The 19,959-nt window shown below is 41.6% G+C and overlaps 1 protein-coding gene across 3 annotated transcripts in view; it reads right to left on the reverse strand.

Moving 5' to 3' along the window:
* LOC306865956 (disks large homolog 2-like) overlaps positions 1-19,959 on the reverse strand; it is a gene marked incomplete at its 5' end in the record, with an annotated part of 212,325 nt that overhangs the window by 30,228 nt on the left and 162,138 nt on the right. For 2 of the 3 annotated variants that reach the window (XM_079410830.1, XM_079410832.1), the window contains 2 exons: positions 8,267-8,311; positions 12,366-12,468. In XM_079410830.1, the coding sequence (XP_079266956.1) occupies positions 8,267-8,311; positions 12,366-12,468 (148 nt within the window). The remainder of the gene's footprint in view (positions 1-8,266; positions 8,312-12,365; positions 12,469-19,959) is intronic. The other variant, XM_079410831.1, reaches the window with a different exon arrangement.

Consider the following 19,959-nt stretch of genomic DNA (forward strand, 5'->3'; position numbering starts at 1 on the left):
GGATAAAAAGTACCCCATGTGTACAATGAAATATACTGCTGTATTTTTTAATGTTGTGGGCCTATATTTCTGCTGGAGGTCCTGGACATCTTGTTTAGACGCATGGCATCATGGATTCTATCAAAAACCAACAGATAAAAAATCAAAAAGTGACTGACTCTGTTAGAAATCTTATAATGGGCCATGTTTGGATCTTCCAACTGGACAATAATCCAAAGACAAACCTTAAAAACAACACAAAAATGGGTCACTGGGCACAAAACCAAGCGTATGCTATGGCCATTCCAGTCCTTTGGCCTGAACCCTGTAGAAAATGAGTGAGGTGAACTGAAGAGGAGAAGCACCGTCATGGAGCTGAGAATCTGAAGGATCTGGAGTGATTCTGGATGAAGGAATGGTCTCTGATCTCTTGTCAGGTGTTCTCTAACCTCATCAGGCATTATAGGAGAAAACTCCTGTACTATTTTGGCAAATGGAGGTTTCAAAAAGTATTGAATAAAAGGGTACCGTTAATTGTGTCCAATGTGTATTAGAGAAAAACATTTATTTCATAATGATATTTCCCCACATTTTAAATTCTTATTCTCCATTGAAAGTTAGATTTTTGTGATTTTTTTTAAATAATACATCAAAAGGATTAATAATGCAGATTTATTGCCACAGCTTTCTTTGTGAAGCACTGAAAGTCATGGACTGTATCCGAAATCGCATACTTCCCTACTATAAAGTAAGTGAAAAACTGTGTGAAAATAAAAAAATTACTTAAGTTATCTATATAATACTATACAGAACGTACATTTTTAGCGGTCACAAATTCCTTACTCAAAAGAAGTATCTCCTTAGAGTACACAATTTTTGATAAAGCCATTTTTAAACCAAGCTGCTTTCTGTTGGTCACTGTTGCAAATTCACATGGCCAACTTGAATATGAGTGAAATCTGCATGCTGTTTTTCTTTTTTTGTCCTCAAATGAAACGCTCGATTGCACAGCTCGATTCCTATTGAAATTTTGGTAACACTTTAGTATAGAGACCAGTTCTCTATATTAACTAGTTGCATGGCTATTATCAATATATTGGCTGTTTATTAGTACTTATAAAGCACTTACTCTGCATGACCATATTCTACATCCCTAATCCTCCCCAATACCTAAACTTAAAAGTAGGTAAAAGTTGTAGTGGTTTGTTAACAGCGAGAATTGGACCTTAAAATAAAGCGTGACCAAAACTGAAATTCCTATTGAAATGACTGGCATTCAAAATTTTGCAGAGCAACTTTAAATGTTACAACCCTTTAAGAGTGATAGAGTGGTATGAAGGTTTGGTCTAAGCATACATGAGTGTGTGTGAAAATAGCAGTTCAGGCATGATGGTCATGTATGCTTGAGTCCAGAGACTGTGTATCCTCTTGAGAATCTGCCAATAGAAGCCCAGCCACAGGGTACCTGGGATCAGGGCCAAGCAGTGCCTAACACTGGCAAAAATCCACCTCACAGTCCATTAAAGAAATATACACTCCCAAACAACCCAAAGGGGTGTTCTGAAAAACACAAATTCCAAAAGAACTCACTCGTGCAAAACAATGCAGGGGTGTTCTAGGTGGTTGCTAAGGTGTTCTGACTGATGGTTAGTGTGTTGCTATGAGATTGCAAGGGTGCACTGAGCAGTTGAAAAGACATACGTGGTTGTCTTTATGATTTTCTGGTCTATGATTCAGGTTCTTCCTTCAAAGTCTGTGCAATTCATTTTTCTCACCCGCCAGGTTAAAATTGTAAGCCTGATTGCTTAGAAACGTAATAGCACACCTCTCCGCCACAAGCTGCACGATTTGATGTATAATTCATGTCCAATTCGAGTTATGCACTGAAGTTAATAGTCATGGAATATTAATAATATTCCCGAGAGGAGGAGAGATAACCTTGTGTGACCCTAAAATTACTTCTCAGAAGGTTAGACTAATTAGTTTTATACAGTCTATGACAAAACAGCCAGAATGTGATTATAAATATTATAAATCATGTTCTGGAAAAAATACTTCTCTCTGAATGTTGCCCTTTAAATTAGTAACACAACCGAACTTGCATGAATATGGCACAATCTGTCAGATCAATAAAACAATAGTACTGTAGAAGATTAATTCTCTGTGGAAGTTGTTCAGATGTTTGGGCTTCATTAGAAAGAGTGAGATGGAGGAGAGCAGAGGTTAGTCATAAATCAGCGGGACACACAATATTAGAGTAAAAAATACTCATTCATAGAGCTCTGGTTATCCAGCTAAATGATTAATGGCCTGTTAGCTGCAGTCTGCATTCTCTCTCCACACACAAACATTAGATTTTTGATGGCACCAGGTTTATCTGAGGGACATTAGATTTATAGAGAAAGCAGATTTAATTAATATTGTAGCTTGTTGATGTACCAAACAGGGAGGTTTTATTAAAAATACTCAGTGATGAGAAATTCATTGTAGCCTTTCCCGTTTGTAATAAGGTGTGTGAGTTTATTAAGCTGCCTATAACCAAATGTTAGCTAATTCTGTCAAAATGTACCATTGAGGATGTCCCCATAGGTACATTTTATTCATATTTCATAAATTAGGCTTACTTTTTCTTGTTTTTGTACTTATTGTTCCCAAAGTCTAAGAAAATATGCTTAAAGGGGTGGTTTACTGCCTTTTTTCTTTGCTTGATTGTATTTATGGGGTGCAATATAACATGTCTTCGTGTTTCGTTTGTTAAAAAACGCCTTATTTTTCATAAATTTCACCTTTATTGTAAGCCACTTTCTCCTCTGTCATTTGAACGACCGGTTGACTTCCTGATTCTATGAAACCACTCCCTCAGAAACAGGCAATGGGCTCAGATTGGTTAGTTGGGCTGGTGTGTTGTGATTGGCTAAACTGCGTACTGCACATTGTCCGGAAACTTCACGCCCATTACCTTTACGGGCGACAGTTGCATGTGCTCTGGTCAAATGTAAATAATGGTGTCAATATTGCCGTATCAGTTTGAGCCAGAATCAGACCCAGAAAGCGGTAATGAAGAGAGTCAAGCAGAACCTCCGCAAACATGGCCCTTACAAAACATTTCTGAATGGTACATTTTTTTAAAATTATTATTATTCTCTCAAAGAATTTCTATACGCTGTTACTTGAAAATGCTACTGCTGTTTGTTAGCTTTTGAGATACGGTTTTCTCCTGATTAAACATTTAATATAACTGAATACATGACTGAGCAATTACATGAAAAATTATGTCATAAAGTATACATGGAAAATACATTTACAAAATTAGTACATAATTACAAATTCGGGTCCAAAATGTTTGTACGCGTTTGTCATAGACACACGAAATAGCATAACTAACTGGCTACTAAAGCCAGCGTTGGCATTTGTTTACGTCCTTGATAAAATTAAAACATTACGTCTGAAATGATACATGCAAATACATTTAAAATGATTAAATCTTACAGGTTGTGGCCCAACAACTGCTGCCTCTGGTTTTAAAGTTGGAACTGCTCCATGTTTTAGTAATAGTTTCTGGTTGAATCCGGCATTGAACTCGTGTAGATTCTGGAAGCTGTCTTCCGTAAAATGCGCAGCACAGAGAGCTAAGTTACGATTGTAATTGTCAGGAACATAATCAAACATAAATTTTAACCATTGTTGACGAACTACAGCGTCCGTAGGAAGCCCGAACACAGAAGACCTGACAGCTGGGTGAAAATAACACTTTCGACGGCATGGCTACAGCTCTCCACTATAACTCTTCCTCTTCGACAAAGCCGCAGAACATGGCCTTGCCCCCTTTTTTGCATGTTCCGGAGGGAGGGTTGATGTAAATTTATGGGTTTGTTACGTATATAACCCGGGAAGTATCTCGTTGTAGTCCCATTTGAGTCGTTTTTGTAGGCATTAAACTTCCTGATTTTTAAAAGACATCAGATATCTCTGCTTACGTTGAACTTTCAGCGCAGCAACTTTACAGATACTGTTCATGCACCAACAGCAACATTACACACTATTTAAAATGAAAAAAAGTGAAATCGCAATCAACCACCCCTTTAAAATTTTCTAGTTTGCTAAGAAAAATTTACTTAATTCAACTTACATTCTCTGAACACAATATTTGTATCAGAAAACAAATACTGATTTAAGAAAAAGGAGTGATTTGCAGTTAAATTTTGCAAATCTAAAAAGAGCATAAATGTATGGTATGTCCTCATTTAGATAGCTAGGTAAAGTGTGTGAGTGTGTGTGTGTACACAGAGTACCCTCAGGTGTTCTTGGCCCGTCATTGGCTGTCTGGCTGTCTGTTGAGTTTAGTGTATGCACATTGGTGATGTCAGTATGTCCCCGCTAGTGGCCTCAATCCTGTCTACCAGAAAGCCACAGTAACAGAACCACACAAATGAAAATGTCAGTTCTGAAGAACCTTTTCAAAGCCTACTGTTCTCTGTTTCAAAATGCCAGCTAAAAACTGCAATGCGTTCTGAGAGTAAATGATTTTTGATTTTCAGTCAGCAAGCACTGAGGGACAGTCATTAAAGTATTTTTTGTAATGATGGTGCTGAAATCTAGAAACAAAATACTGCAATCTGTTCATTCTCTCATGGAAGAGAAAATGGTCTGTCAGTCAATATGGGGATCTGTGTATGAGTTTAAGTGTATAACCTATTACTGTGAAATTACCAAGGTTCAGGAGGTGTTTGCTGTACCTAAGGGCACTCTGATAAAATCACATGTAATCATGTTTCCCAGAGATGGTACACAAGTTAGCTATTGCTGTCTGACCATGGTTAAATGATCTGTCTACCTTCTATCTACCTGTTCTGTCTAACTCCATGGATGATATACACTGTAATCTTTTTTTTAAATTTTTATAAATCTTATCTTTTTTTTTTCAAAGCATATGTGGCTCTGCAAAACATACAAAAATAGCGTTTACATAAAAGTCTTGAAAGCAGAGAAGGAAGAATCTTTCATTTCAAATTCAGAGAGAGGGTGCAACATGGTAATGAACAACAAGATAATGTCTTAAAAACCAAACTCATTGAATCATGCCCCCTACCTTAACTTTAATCTCTAAATAAGTGATTTTCCTTCTTTAAGAGCAATTTCAGGTTTAGTAAATGTCTCAGTAAAATTGTAATCCATTATAATCCTATGGAAACTTGTCAAATCAATGTATGAGATAACCTCTCCACGGTTTACGGTTTCTGGAATAAAAGAGTCTGTTACTGTAAGAATGTCAACTTAGCTGGGGTATGATTTTGCTTGATTATCAATCCATCTTCAGTATTCTGCAATTTTTTTGTGTTGCTACACAGCGAGACTGTTGTATTACAATGACTCGGGGAGTTGCTAATGAAAAGGACACTTGGAATGCCCATCTCAGCAGTCCCACAACATCCCTGCAGAAAGTGCAAGCTTGCATTTACCCCTGCACCTTAATGAGCTCAACCTCCCCAGAATCGATCCCAAGAGCATCAGGGGAATTGGATTGAGCCACGGAGAAAAGATCAGCCTAGTTGGAACCACGACTCTATGACTAAATACTCATAACGCTGACTATTCCAAACTTGTAAAAGCGCCTCCGAAACTTATTATGAAAACCCACAAAACGTCTATACTAAACAGTTTTGCATAGTGGGTGCACGGCTATATTGCAAACAGAGGAAATTGCCATTAGAATTAAATATTAATGCCAAGAGAATTGATTTTTGTGGATTCACAATACCCCTAACAAAGGCTTGGTCTGCAAAAGTTCAACATTATCAAACAACTCAGCCGAAATTTAGGAAATAATGCAAGGGGGCTCAGAAAAAGTTGTGAGTTATTGCTTCAGGAATAGAACAGAATGTCAAATGTTGTTGGGAGCTGCTCTAGAAACCTCCATTCCATTGCCACCATCTGAATAAAAAAGCATCTTCACCTCCTCCATCTGCTAAAGAAGTCCTCAAGACCTTATTTAAGAATGGAAAACCCTATGTACTTGCCAAATTCTTTCCCCCAAAGCACTTCCGCCCCTCCTGCCAGACACAGATTGTCACCTTAACTATGTCTCTACTCCACATATCTAACTGCTGTATATCGGATCTCATCCAATGATATATGCTGGATGGGTGTCAGAAGTTAGAAAATCATTGGTCAGACTTCAGAATGATAGGAATCTTGAATAATATATTATCAGTCTCCAATATGATTATAGCAGCCCCCTGCTGTCTTAAAGTCAAATAACATCAACCGAGGAACAGCAGAAGATCATATAATATCAGAAAGATGCTAGAATGCTAAAATGAACCATCATGTGTCAGTCATACAGAATGCCTGGTGGTTATTATTTTTAATGGTACAAGACACTCAATCATGTGTAGTGTTACTTATCATTTAATAATACATGCATTAACATATATAGTGGTCCCAACAAGTATCTAGACAATTAAGCAACACTTAAAAATGTATGAATGCTATTATATTAAATATAAATACCAAGCTGCATCTGCAAACTTAATCGGCAAACAGACTGAATCTGTACTAATATGTTCTAATATATTAGTTTAGAAAACTGCTATAGACCAAAAGTAGTCTGTGTTTGTGAGTGGGCTAACATGCTGCCATCGTGTGTGTTTTGGCAAAGGTATGTTGGTTTCAGTAGGGCAGGTTGTTTGGGAGAGGAGAAGGTCAAAGGTGAAAGAGGAGGTAAGGAGAGGAGCGGAGACAGTGAGCAGTGCAGTAAGACAAGCATGGCTGCTGACCCGAACCCTGACCCTGAGCTCTTAATTTAGCTCCTGCAAGAGACCTAAATAAAAAAAATAAAAAAAAACACCTAGTTTTGTGGCTTTTAGTCCATGTATGCTCTGAGGCCATCTACTATATATCAGTGGTTTTCAACTCCAGATCTCAGGACACACCTCCCAGAATCTTTTAGTTGTCTCCACTACTTCCATTACACATGAGTTGAATAGGCTGTTTTAATTAGTAAGCCATCTAAAATATTCTGGGAGGTGGTCCTTAGGACTGGAGTTAAGAAACACTGTGAGCAAATTTAAATCATAACATATACACAGACTTTCTCTTAAATGGACCAAAAAGATGCCAAATAGCTATCCAAAAATATTAAATAAAATAGCCTATAAAGAATCAATATGCAACAAATTCAATATGCAATTTATCAACATAAAATACTGTTTTATTTTATAGTAAAACATAAAAAAATTAAATAAGGCTCCAACAGTGCTACTACTTCTAGTGTAAAATAATAATACTCAATGTTTTATACTCAATTGTGCAGTTCATATGAATCAGTCCTTCCTTATGCTTGGTTACAACAATTAAATGCACACTACTATTCAGTAGTTTGGGGTCAGTACATTTCTTTTTTTATTTTAATAACTTTAATAACTTTTTTCAGCAAAAATAAATGAATCAAAAGCAATATTTTTTCTAATGTTATAAAATGATCTAATTCAAATAAATGCTGTTTTTTTTCAATCTTCTATTCACCAAAGAATCCTGAAAAACCTATCATGGTTTACACAAAATTATTAAGCAGTACAACTGTTTCAACGTTAATAAAATAAATTTTGAAAGATCAGTGTGGCTGCTGAAAATTCAGCTTTGTTATGTCGCTTTGTTCCTCCTCTTCTGTAAATAGCTTTGGATAAAAGCATCTGCTAAATGTGTAAATGCAAATGCGATCATGGGGAAAAACAAAATATTAAAATATCAAACATGGTAATAATATTTCACATTATTACTGTTTTTTTTTATATAAAAAAATAATGCAGCCTTAGTGGGCATAAGAGACAAAAACATCTAAAAATCCTATCACCCCCAATATAATCTAATAGTTATGATTTATCTAGTGGGTTAGAGCCAAAAACAAACACAACAGGAGCCGAGGAGAGTTTATCAAGTGAGGCAGCAGGCAGGGAGAACACAGGATGCACACAGGATTATCAGGAGAGCAAGGTCTCTCTCTGTTCCTTTCCCCTGAATGAGAGGCCCATGGTCAGAGCCGCCACTGGGGCAAGAATGAGACCACGTTCCTCAGCCAGACTGCAAAGAGTTAGTAGAGCTGAGCTGTGAATTTCAGATCTAAGTGCTCCAACTGTCCTGGAATTCCCATAAGCCTCAAGGGAAGGCAAAACAAAGGAACTGTAAAATCAGCAGTTCTAGTGGTCAAGCCTTTAGTTGTGGTCTAGCTCTGTGCAGTCTGTCTGTGTGGTACTGCTCTTGACCCAGGTGCTGATCACATGGCACAAACCTGCAGTTGGAGGCGGGGCCCGGCGTGGGGAGCACAGGGCAAGTTCTGACGGGTGAAAAAAGAGAGGACATATCAGTACACACCTGACCACTCTGCCACATCTGTCTCTCACCTTATCACAGACTGTATGAGCACACACCTGCAGCTCATGCTATGCACACCTCATATACCGTTTCCAATATCATAGAGAATATGCTTAAAATTTAAAGGTAAAGTGTGTCATTTCTGGTGCCCCTAGACAATTACAGTTGGAATTATAATGCATTTTAATAATAATAATAATTCATTACATTTATATAGCGCTTTTCTAAGCACTCAAAGCGCTCTACATTGTGAGGGGTGGTGTCTCTTCGTCCACCACCAGTGTGCAGCATCCACCTGGATGATGCGACGGCAGCCATAGTGCGCCAGAACGCCCACCACACACCACACACCAGCTTACTGGTGGAGAGGAGACAAAGTGATGAAGCCAATCAGTGTAAGGGGATGATTAGGAGGCCATGATGGTCAGAGACCAATGGGAAATTTGGGATTTTAATGACCACAGAGAGTCAGGACCTCGGTTTAACGTCTCATCCGAAAGATGGTGGTTTTTGACAGTATAGTGCCCCCGTCACTATACTGGGGCATTAGGACCCACACAGATCACAGGGTGAGCACCCCCTGCTGGCCTCACTAACACCTCTTCCAACAGCAACCTAGTTTTCCCAGGAGGTCTCCCATCCAGGTACTGACCAGGCTCAACCCTGCTTAGCTTCAGTGGGCAACCAGTCTTGGGCTACAGGGTGATATGGCTACAGAGTGTGACTGGAATTAATTCTAAAACTCAAAGCTAGCATTTTTAAACTGAGTTCCATCGTCTGGAATTCAGTGGGTTTGTTGAATTAGGGTAAATGTCTTAAATATGTCGTTAACACAAGCTCGAGAAATTTTTGCGTTTTATTCTATGTAGAGATCGACCGATATATCGATTTGCCGATATTTTCCCGATATTTAGGCATTTTTCCATAGTCGGATATCGGTTTTGTAATATCGGATTCACCGATAAATACCGCCATCTTGTGGGTGTTTTGAGAATTGCGCGCAGGATCGCAATTGCAGCGCATCTGAGGGGAGACGAGACAACAACAGGCATGCAGGTACTTGATTTGCTGTAGTTAGTAAACTATTTAATATTACAGTCATTAATGCACAAATTAGATGTATTACATAAATGCCTGATATGTAGTTTATGCAACTTGGCTCTAAGAAATATGATAAATAAGATACTCTGTCAAGCCCTGTCCCTATAAAGATAGGCTATAACTTTGCCTGAAATAACACAGCCATGAATTAGCACATGTTGGAAATAAAAGCGCTGAATTTAATTCTCTCTGTGGTCTATTAGTCTCGTGAAGTCGGAGTCACATAGATAATCCGTCAAGTCCTCTCCCAATAAAGACGTAACTTTGCATGAATTAAATAATACAGCAATGAATGATTGCATGTTGGAAAGAAAAGCATTGAATTTAATTCTCTCTCTGTTGTCTATATGCTCATCATTAGTCTCGTGAAGACGATTCACTCAGCGGTTGATGCTCAAGAAATGCTCCAGCATGGCCACTGCATGTAACTTTTAACAAGATTCACTTTTTTGAAGCACCATAAATTGTATTAACACTTACTATATAACCATTATTTTGCTTATAAACATCTAAATTAATACAACTCTATGGAAATTAATTATTTATTATCTCTGCAATCGATCGCAGTTTGAGTAGCCTATAGTTCTGTGTAACTGCAGATAAACCGCGCTGTCAGCAGCATAATTTAGAACGACAAAAAATAGAGCATGCCAGTTGAGAAATGCAATAAAATACAATGCTTGTTATATTCCAATATTCTAGAGAACATTATTCCGTGAATTAACATTATCCAGTGAATTATTCTTCGCTCTTTAGCCTATTAAACAGCTTATAAACCTACTAAAACTGTAGTTAAAAATGAAGTTGATATGACTTTATTTATTTTCTCCATTTGAAAACATTAGACATTCTACGTTTATTTTGCTTACTGCTAATATTAGTGTTACTGCTAAAGCTTTTTATAAATAAAATGTTATTTATTGTTGTAATACGAAGATTAAATTTAACATGACAGGGCTCTAGACTGCGACCAAAATGGTAATTTTTTGCGAGTTAAAATTTGACGTGGTCGCATTTGTACGAGTGCATGGTCTGCGCTGCGCCAAAGCGTCTGCTTCATACAGCGCGCTCTGCAGAGCCGCGGCACATTATAGCAGGAGTCAGATTTCACTGATCACGTGAAGAGAGGTGCTTTCAGCGCGAGCGCTTCGTGGGTAGAGCCTGGTTTATACTCGCCGCGTCAGCACGAGCGCAAAAGTGCGCGTCACGGATGGAGCGCAACGGAGGATTTTGTTTTCAAACTAAAGTTAAAGACCGCTTCTTAAACCAGAGAAGGTGAACATGCTGGTGTTCTTGTAGAAAAAACATGCAAGTCCTGTCAGCGACAGCCAGTTTAGTTTTACTTTTCTTTTTGTTTTCATTTTGAGAAGCTTGTTATCTTTGCTGTTTACCTCACGTTACGCTATAGAGGCTTACCTTAATTAAAAAAAATATATATTAATATTTATTTGCTTCCTCAGAGTTTGGTAAACATTCTGTAATATACTCGGTATATAGTACAGCATGTGATGTGTCCTGTGCCATGCCTCGTCTTATTCGTTTTTGTTAGTAAATGTTATGTAAGCTAGTTTGTCATTGTCAATGTACTGTTTTACTGTTGTGCTTTTTAATTAAGAATAACAATGAATCCATCTTTTGTTTTAGTCTGAAAAAGTGAAAGGTGTATAGATAAGCAAAAACAGACAAATATCTTTTCTTGTAAGATGTGACACCAAGGTCGCAAATTTGAAAGTGAAAGCGCACAAAAAAAGGAATTCCAGTTCACAAAATTTAAATCACAAATAATACCGATGAAAAAGAATGAGTTGAATGTTGAACACTTTCGTTACCATATAACTATAAACTATGATAAAAGTTAATCAGCATGCACTGATTAATCAAACGTTGTAGCAAAAACAAAAAAACAAAAAACAAATTGCAACCAAATTATGTGCTCGTGAGACCAACTGAGAAAGTAATTCGCAAAAGTGAGATCAGTGGGAAGAATGAGACTAGAGCCCTGCATGAAAGACTGCTAATTCTCAAAACGTTTTTTGTTAAGATGACTGAAAGGAGGAAAAACCAAAGTGAAGTATGGACTTACTTCACGCAGTCATTTATTTACTTTATTACAGTAAATAAATATCGGTTCTGCATATCGGTTATCGGGCACATAAACATGCAAATAATTGGCATCGGTTATAAAAAAATCAATATCGGTTGATCACTAATTCTATGACATAAAAAACATTACCCACCTTTTTTTTTAAGCTAGTCTTGAAAAAGGCTAATAAGTGGCTAAATGGGACTGCAGAGGCTGTCAGGGACAAGGACATAAACATCATCATGCCAAACAGAAAAATTTATCTAAATACATTTTCAGCAGCCATTACTCCAATCTACCGTGTGTCACATGATCCTTCAGAAATCATTCTAATATGCTGATTTGGTGGCTCAAGAAACATTTCTTATTATTATCACAGCAGAAAATGGTTGTGCTGCATAATATTTTGTGGAAACCTTGAAAACATTTTTGTAAAATTCACGAGTCCTAAGAAAGGATTGTCAGATGGAAAAAATGACACACTTCACCTTTAAGCAAGATAAGCCAGTGAAAACATTCTCAGATCCGAGACTACGGTGATGCATCCGACCCCATCTGAATGGGTCACTGGAGTCCAGAGCAGCCAAACCTCCTAACTGACACTTATCAAACATGGCATCTCAACACTCCAAGGGCGCATGCGCTATTCTGTAACAGTCAGGAGGAATAATGAGCACACCGGGCTGGGCTTGGCCCAAAAATGTCTAGGAGTGTTGTGTTTCTCTCCTGCCTGCAGCTAAAGGTGACCTCTGTACTTTGAGTGGCTCCATGAATAAGAAACATGTGACCTTCAGTGACGATGTTTGGTCAGGAGGAGCTGACAGACACTTACCCTCGGGCCGGTATTGGGCGATGATGGTTACCGTCTGGCCTGCTCCTTTCAGCGCAGCTGCAGCTTGTTCGTGAGTGGCACCTCGCAGATCAATTCCATTAACCTGAAATCAATCACAACAAAGGTGGTTACATCAATAGCATCTAACTGTGAATGATGTTTCATCAATGACTGTTTGATAATTTTTTATCGGTAACAAAATACAAAGCATGTGGTAATAAAAGCTAATTCATCAACTGACCTAAATTGATGTCTTAAATTGTAATAATTAAACGGGCAGCAATACTGTCAGTACTATTGAAGCTCTCTAACAAATTCATATTTAAAATTGCCTGACTCTCAGAAAATGTGGTATCTTTCAGCCTGGAGTGATCTGGCACAAGAAACGCCTGCTATGATCCAGGCGCACAGTTCTTCGGCTCAAGAAAAGCCTACAGTAAAGGATCAGTGGGCGGCAGTACCCTGTAGGCCAGAGTCTGCAACAACTGGACCACAAACTAATCAGTGTTCCTCCAAAATATGAGTTTGGCCAAGTTGTGTGCATCATGTTCCATGACCCAATTTGAGCCATTGAAAATCTTTGTTCAAGCAGGTTAGGAATCGCTGTATACTGCTGGCGCACAAACCTGGAGCAGGTGTTGCAGTCAAACTGCTGGTAAAGTTGTACTCATTTTTTTCATTTAAAGGTTTTGCACATAAATAAAAGAATAGTAATTGTGAAAAAAATCTCTATTAAAATTACATGAAGACTCCAGTCAAATCAGTGGCCTAAAAACTGTTTTATGGTGGCCAACATGTTGAGATCACATGATCAGGCAAACACTATTTATTTTATGTATCCTTCTATTACTGGACACTTTCACTTGTGGAATAAATTAATCATGGCTGACAACAGTTGCAGTCCTCATCTAGCAGCTTGTTAGGAAAGAAAATTTTTAAGCACACAGCAGTTTGAGGTACACCACAATTAAAAAGTTTGGGCTTGGTAAGATTTTTACCATGTTTTTTGAAGAAAGCCTCTGAACTAAATGGCTGCATTTATATGATCAAAATACATTAAATAATAAAGCAATGTAAAGTAATATACAAAATATTATGATTTTTTTAATTAGATTTTTTTTCTGGATTTTCTGATGAATGGAAAGTTGTAAAAAACTACTAAAAATAGAAATCATTTTCAACATTATAAAAGTCATAAATAGAAAAAAAATATATATAACTGATTTCAAACTTTTGAATGGTAGTGTATGGCTGTGTAATTTATGTTTCAAAACAAACTGTGAAAATACCTTCAAGTAATGAAGTAATGTTAACCATCGACCTTATGCTGCTCATAAACTGAAAAATGTCAACTCTACTTTGTTGTCATAAATGTTTCTAAAAACGTTTCTCAATGCCTGATTGACTCAATGCCTGAAAAACACTGTGACTTGTTTTAGCTAGTCAAAACAGCTTTTAGCATTACTTTAAGCTAGTAGGCTAAGTTATTACAGCAGATTACTAATCGAAGGCATTTACATATTTTCATGATTAAAACTAAATAAAACAATTTTCTATTATTTCTAATTAGTTTCAGCCAATGGAATCTCTTTGGGTTCCAGGGGGACTGGTCTCTGCTGGGGGGCCGGATCTGGAGTGACACCAGGTTTAGGATTACAAACATAAGAAGTCAACATGAGACTACAGCGCAGTGGGAGGGGCAGGTGAAGTGTGTATGTGAGTCTCAGCCAGTGGCGGCTGGCCAATAGAGGGCGCCGCCCTCCCTGAAATACACACACAAAATAATAATTATATAAATTATTTAAATGTATATTTGTATGATGTGATATATTCGAAAATCTTCTGTGAAAAATATATGTTTTCACCACCATATGACCTATCTGCCTGTCAGCACGTCTCAATTTCAGCTGAGGGGCAATCGAGAAATCGTCTTTGTAGAATTTAGTCAAATGCTGATTAAAGATATAAATATATTCAATATGTGACAATTTTTCTGTCGCCCCAAGCTGCTAAAATCAAGGCTGGTCTGTAGTGGCGCAATTTTCAATTACATGACAATGGCGGACTCAGGTGTTAATAATTCCGGACACGAACCTAACTCTGTACAATCTCTACTCCAATGTCCGTTTGAGAGGAGAACTTTGGCAGAAAAACTGAAGGTAAAGGAGCTGGGTCCAGATCAGCCTGACCTCGTAATCAGACAGCAGACAAGCGAAAAAGGGAAGAAGTACACGCAAAGCTACTCTTCCCGTTGGTATACCAAAAAGGCCTGGCTATGTGGATGCGTCTCTGCTAATGCCTTATTTTGTTTCCTGTGCTTGCTGTTTAAAGCAACTGGGGCAGATCCAGCATGGACAGTTGCGGGAGTGAGAGATATGAAGCACCTGTCCAAGAAAGTAAGAAAACATGAGAACACCAGGGCACACATGGATAATTCCATCAAACTAGCCATTTTGAGAAGAGTAAACATCGTTACTCAGTTAGACGACGGCCTCAGGATTGCGATAAGAAAACACAACGAGGAGGTGGATAAAAACAGGTATATTTTATCCAAGATAATTGCTTGTGTTAAGTTTTGTGGGGCTTTTGAGTTGGCCTTGCGTGGGCACGATGAGACTGACTCGTCAGACAACCCTGGCATTTTTAGGGGTTTAGTGGATTTTGTTGCCTTGCTAGACAATGTGCTAGAGGAGCAGCTTAAGACAGCAACCGTTTTTAAGGGCACATCAAAGACGGTACAAAACAAGCTGTTGGACTCCATGCTATCAGTGGTAAAGGATTACATTCTGGAGGAAGTAACTGCCGCTGATTTCATCACCATTCAAGCTGACGAGACGACTGACGTTCCCCTTCAATTCGGTCACTCTACATTGCTATGGGAAATACCTTTTTCTCGAATACTACTGAAGCCTTTTTGAATCACGCCAGTGAAACTGGCCAATGGCGTTCAAGCGTGCGAAATATAAGCGGGAATCCCACTCTATATAAGGCAGTGCTTGTACGTCATCCATTCAGAATCCTTTTCTTCAGCCAACCTTCTACTAGAAGCTAGACTACTCACTGTGATCTACACGCTGCAGCGGACACGCCTTTTCTTCCCCTGCTGTGTTCCGGTGAGCTTCGTAAGCAAGATGACTCGCGATTGCCTCTCCTGTGCGGAGCCAATCGAACTCTCTGTTAGCCACAAATGTGTGTCTTTTGCCTGGGTCGTGCCCACGCAGAGGCGGCGCTTGGGGGGTCGGACTGCCCCCACTGCGGAGATATGAGTCTCCGAACTCTCCGGCTCCGTGTGGCCATCGTCCAAGGCGATGAACTCGCCCAACTAGCTCTGCCGCGCTCTTCCTCTGCAGCCTCTTTCGAGCCAAGGAGGAAAGTGCCGCGAGTTTCTGATGCAGATCTGTCAGGATCAGGTGACGAGCCCGCGCCGGCTCAGTGCCCACGCGCTCCTCACCCCCCTGCTGCAGGTCCCTTTCCAGTGCGCTTCATGAGCGCTGATCTCCGCCCCTCCCCCGATGCTCAAGATGTGGTGTCTTTCGGTGCCATGGAGGGCACTAAAGAGGAGGATGATGCCATTTCGGTGGCAGCGTCTGCGAGAGAGGAGTGGTCCAACAGCCCGCTGGATTACACTGCGCCCCACGGCAGCGACGCGGGGGACCTCCATCACAGTGATGTCGAGCTCCTAATCGTCCTGTCCAAGGCAGTGGATGAGCTCGGGTTGGAGTGGGAGCCTTCTGCCGAGCCGGCCAGAAGCCGTCTGGACGAGTGGTACCTCCAGTTGGATCGCTGCCGCAAAGACACCCCACGGAGACCCGGCCCCTTTTTCCCCGAGGTGCATTACCTCCTGTCTTCTGTGGATGGAGCTGACCAAGTGGGGTTTGTCAAACTCCCCCCCGTGCAAGAAGCCATGGCTGCCCATCTCTGCCCGTCAGCCGCGGTGAACTGGAGAGTGAGAAACAACGCGTCTCTCCCCTCTAAACCTTGCCGGCAAGGATTTCTCCACGGCAGGCCAGGCAGCTTCAGCTCTGCACGTGATGGCGATACTCCAGGTATATCAGGCCAAGCTGCTCAAGTCTCTGGATGAGCACGGGCCGGACCCTGAAGTGTTTAAAGAGCTCCGACGCGCCACGGATCTGGCCCTCAGAGCGACGAAGGTGACAGTTCGAGCGATCGGCCACAATATGGGGAATCTTGTGGTGCTAGATCGTCACCTGTGGCTTACTCTGACCGAGTTGAAGGACTCCGAGAAAACGGCCCTTCTGGATGCTCCCGTGAACCCCTCAGGTCTCTTCGGAGCGGTGGTGGAGACGTTCACGGAGCGCTTCGTTTAAGCACAGAAGCAGTCGAAGGCCATTAGCCACTTCCTGCCAAAGCGTGTCGGCGCGAAACCTCCTGCACGTTCCCTCTCCTCCTCAGCGCAGCGTGCGGGAAGACCGCACGCCCCTTCTGCTGCTCTTCGACGCGAACATGAGCCGGTGGTGAGGTTAAGACAACCATGGCCGAAGCGTCATCAGGGCTCGAAGGGCCAGATACCCCGTTCTGGCAGAAACGGAGGACCTGTGTGTGCTCACCACTCCCCCCTGCCTGTTGCGGGTGGCGAGAGCAATTGTCATGTTTGTGTTTTGACTGTTCCACTATGCAGTGCAATAAAGTCGAAGAAAATACAAAACTCACCTCAATATCAGGGCAATTTTCCTCCTCTCACTCCCCTCTCCCCCATTACTCACTCTCACACTCGTGTGGTATTAAACTCCCTGCCCCCCAATGGCGAGTTATCCCTCACAGTGTGCAGTCCTCCATGCCCGCTGTCACAGTTCACAGAAGCGTGGCAGGCACTGCCAGGTGTATCAGAGTGGGTTATGAAATCAATAAAGAACGGCTACACGCTTCAATTCTTCCGCAGACCGCCCGTTTCAACGGTGTGTTAATGTCAACTGTGCGGGAGCGGAATGCCTCAGTTCTGCGAGAGGAGATACACAATCTTCTTGCAAAGCGTGCTGTAGAGGCAGTACCCCTCCCAGACCACGAGGGCGGCTTCTACAGTCATTATTTTCTGGTGCAAAAGAAAGACGGTGGACTCTGCCCAATCTTGGACCTGAGACCTCTGAATCGGGTGCTTTCAAAGCGTTCGTTCAAAATGTTTACGCTGAGACAAATCCTCTCACATATCAGGCTGGGAGATCGGTTTATCTCCGTGCGTTTAAAGGATGCTTATTTTCACATTCAAGTAGCCCCCCGCCACAGGCGCTTCCTGAGATTTGCATTCGAGGGGATAGCGTACCAATTCACGGTCCTGTCCTTCGGCTTATCCCTGGTCCCTCGTACGTTTACGAAATGCATGGACACTGCTCTCTCTCCTCTGAAGCAGAGCGAAATGCGCATCCTGAACTATCTCGACGACTGGCTAGTCTTAGCCCAATCAGAGAGCACGCTGCTCAGCGACAAACTCAGACTCCTCGCTCATATTCAGAGCTTAGGGCTGACTGTAAATATGCAAAAAAGCATGCTGGTACCGAGCCAGAAAATCTGCCAGCTGAGGAAGTTCAACCTGCCACAGGAGCTGCTGAAACAGTTCTACTCCACCATCATTGAATCCATCCTCTGCACTTCTATAACTGTCTGGTTCAGCTCAGCTACCAAATCTGACCTCAGAAGACTACGGAGGGTAGTCCGGACTGCTGAGCGAATCATTGGTACAACCCTCCCCACTCTCCAAGAACTGTACTTATCCAGAGTGAGCAAAAGGGCTGGTAAAATCACTCTGGACCCCTCACACCCAGCACACTCCCTCTTTGAACTGTTACCGTCTGGTCGACGCTACAGAGCTCTGCCCACCAGAACGACCAGACACAGGAACAGTTTCTTCCCTCAGGCAATCCATCTCATGAACACTCAACAATACACTTGGAACACACAACTATAATACACTATCCATTCACCACACTCACTTATTTTATTTTTATTTTCTCATTTCTAATTTGCACATACTTGACCTGTACATACTAGTTGTTTACTTTATATATTGTGTTTTTGCTGCTTTGTACATTGCCTATTTGGTTATTTGTTGTTATTCTTTTATTATCTGTGTCCTGTCCTGTTGCTGTCTTTCTGTTGCACTGTGGAACTTCTGTCACTACAACAAATTCCTTGTATGTGTAAACATACTTGGCCAATAAAGCTCATTCTCATTCAAGCACAAGGAACGATATGGCACCCAAATCCGGAGTCATGGAGCCTTCATGTCTGGCCGCTCGATGGAGCTTGCCAGTAACATATGCACTTCCTCAGCACGTGCTGAACACTAACACTGAGGCTAGGGCTCCTTCCACGAGGCGTCTTTACGCACATAAATGGAGAGTTTTTTCAAGTTGGTGCGTATCGCGGGGCGAAAACCCAATCAACTGCCCGATACCAATAATTCTTGCCTTCCTCCAAGAGCGATTTGATAGTGGTCGTATGCCATCCACATTGAAAGTGTATATGGTCGCTATAACAGCCTTTCACGCGCATGTCGAAAATCGCCCGATCGGAAGAAATTAACTGATCATACGGTTTTTAAAAGGAGCAAGAAGGCTGAACCCTCCTCGCCCTTCTACTCTACCCACTTGGGACTTGGCGCTTGTGCTTGTGTGTCTCACAGGACTCCCGTTCGACCCCATACAATCAGCGAACTTGCGAGCGCTCTCTCTCAAGACAGCGCTTCTGCTCGCCTCTGTTAAGCGAGTTGGAGACCTGCAGGCGCTTTCAATTGACGACTCGTGTATTGAATTTGGGCCAGGTGATTGCAGACTCACCTTGAAGCCTAGAAAAGGATACGTGCCTAAAGTGCTTTCGACTCCATTTAAAGCGCAGGTCATAACACTATCTGCTTTCCGCCCCAAAACACCGTCCGGGACGGAGCCACTTAATACACTGCTGTGCCCTGTACGTGCGGTGCGCACTTATATCGAGCGCTCTAGACAGTTCAGACTCTCGGGGCAGTTATTTGTATGTTTTGGTGGACGGACAAAAGGACTGCCTGTGTCCAAGCAAAGGCTGTCACACTGGATCGTCGACGCAATTGCTTTGGCTTACAGCTCTAAGGGCGTGGAATGTCAGATAGGGGTTCGGGCCCACTCAACCCGCGGACTCGCGTCATCCTGCGCCTGAGCAAATGGCATGTCTATTAAGGACATTTGTACGGCGACAGGCTGGTCGTCACCCAGCACTTTCGTGAGGTTTTATAACCTAGATGTGTCGTCGCCAGAGCCAGCGCCAGGTCACCTCCGTCAGGGGGGGCATTTATACATTTCTAGGGGGGGGCACAAATCACGCAGTCACGATGTCTCTCCCGGGGGGGGGTTAGGGTGGAAAGGAGGATCGGACGATCTGTGTCTCAGTGTCTCAATGGGGGGGGGGGGGGGGGGGGGGGGGGCTGGCCACTATATTATGTACGCTGTTTTATCGGTACTTTCGCTTTCAAAATCGATCGCGTTAAGCAAGGAGGAGGGAGGATGGAAAGTGGTGGCGCACAGTAACTCGTTTGGGGGGGCAAAGCAACTCGCCGGCCCTGGTCATCGCTTGCCTCGCATGTGCTGTCAGTGCAAGCAGCGCACAT

Source organism: Barbus barbus (assembly GCF_936440315.1).
Source record: "Barbus barbus genome assembly, chromosome: 47".
Classification (NCBI taxonomy): Eukaryota; Metazoa; Chordata; class Actinopteri; order Cypriniformes; family Cyprinidae; genus Barbus; species Barbus barbus.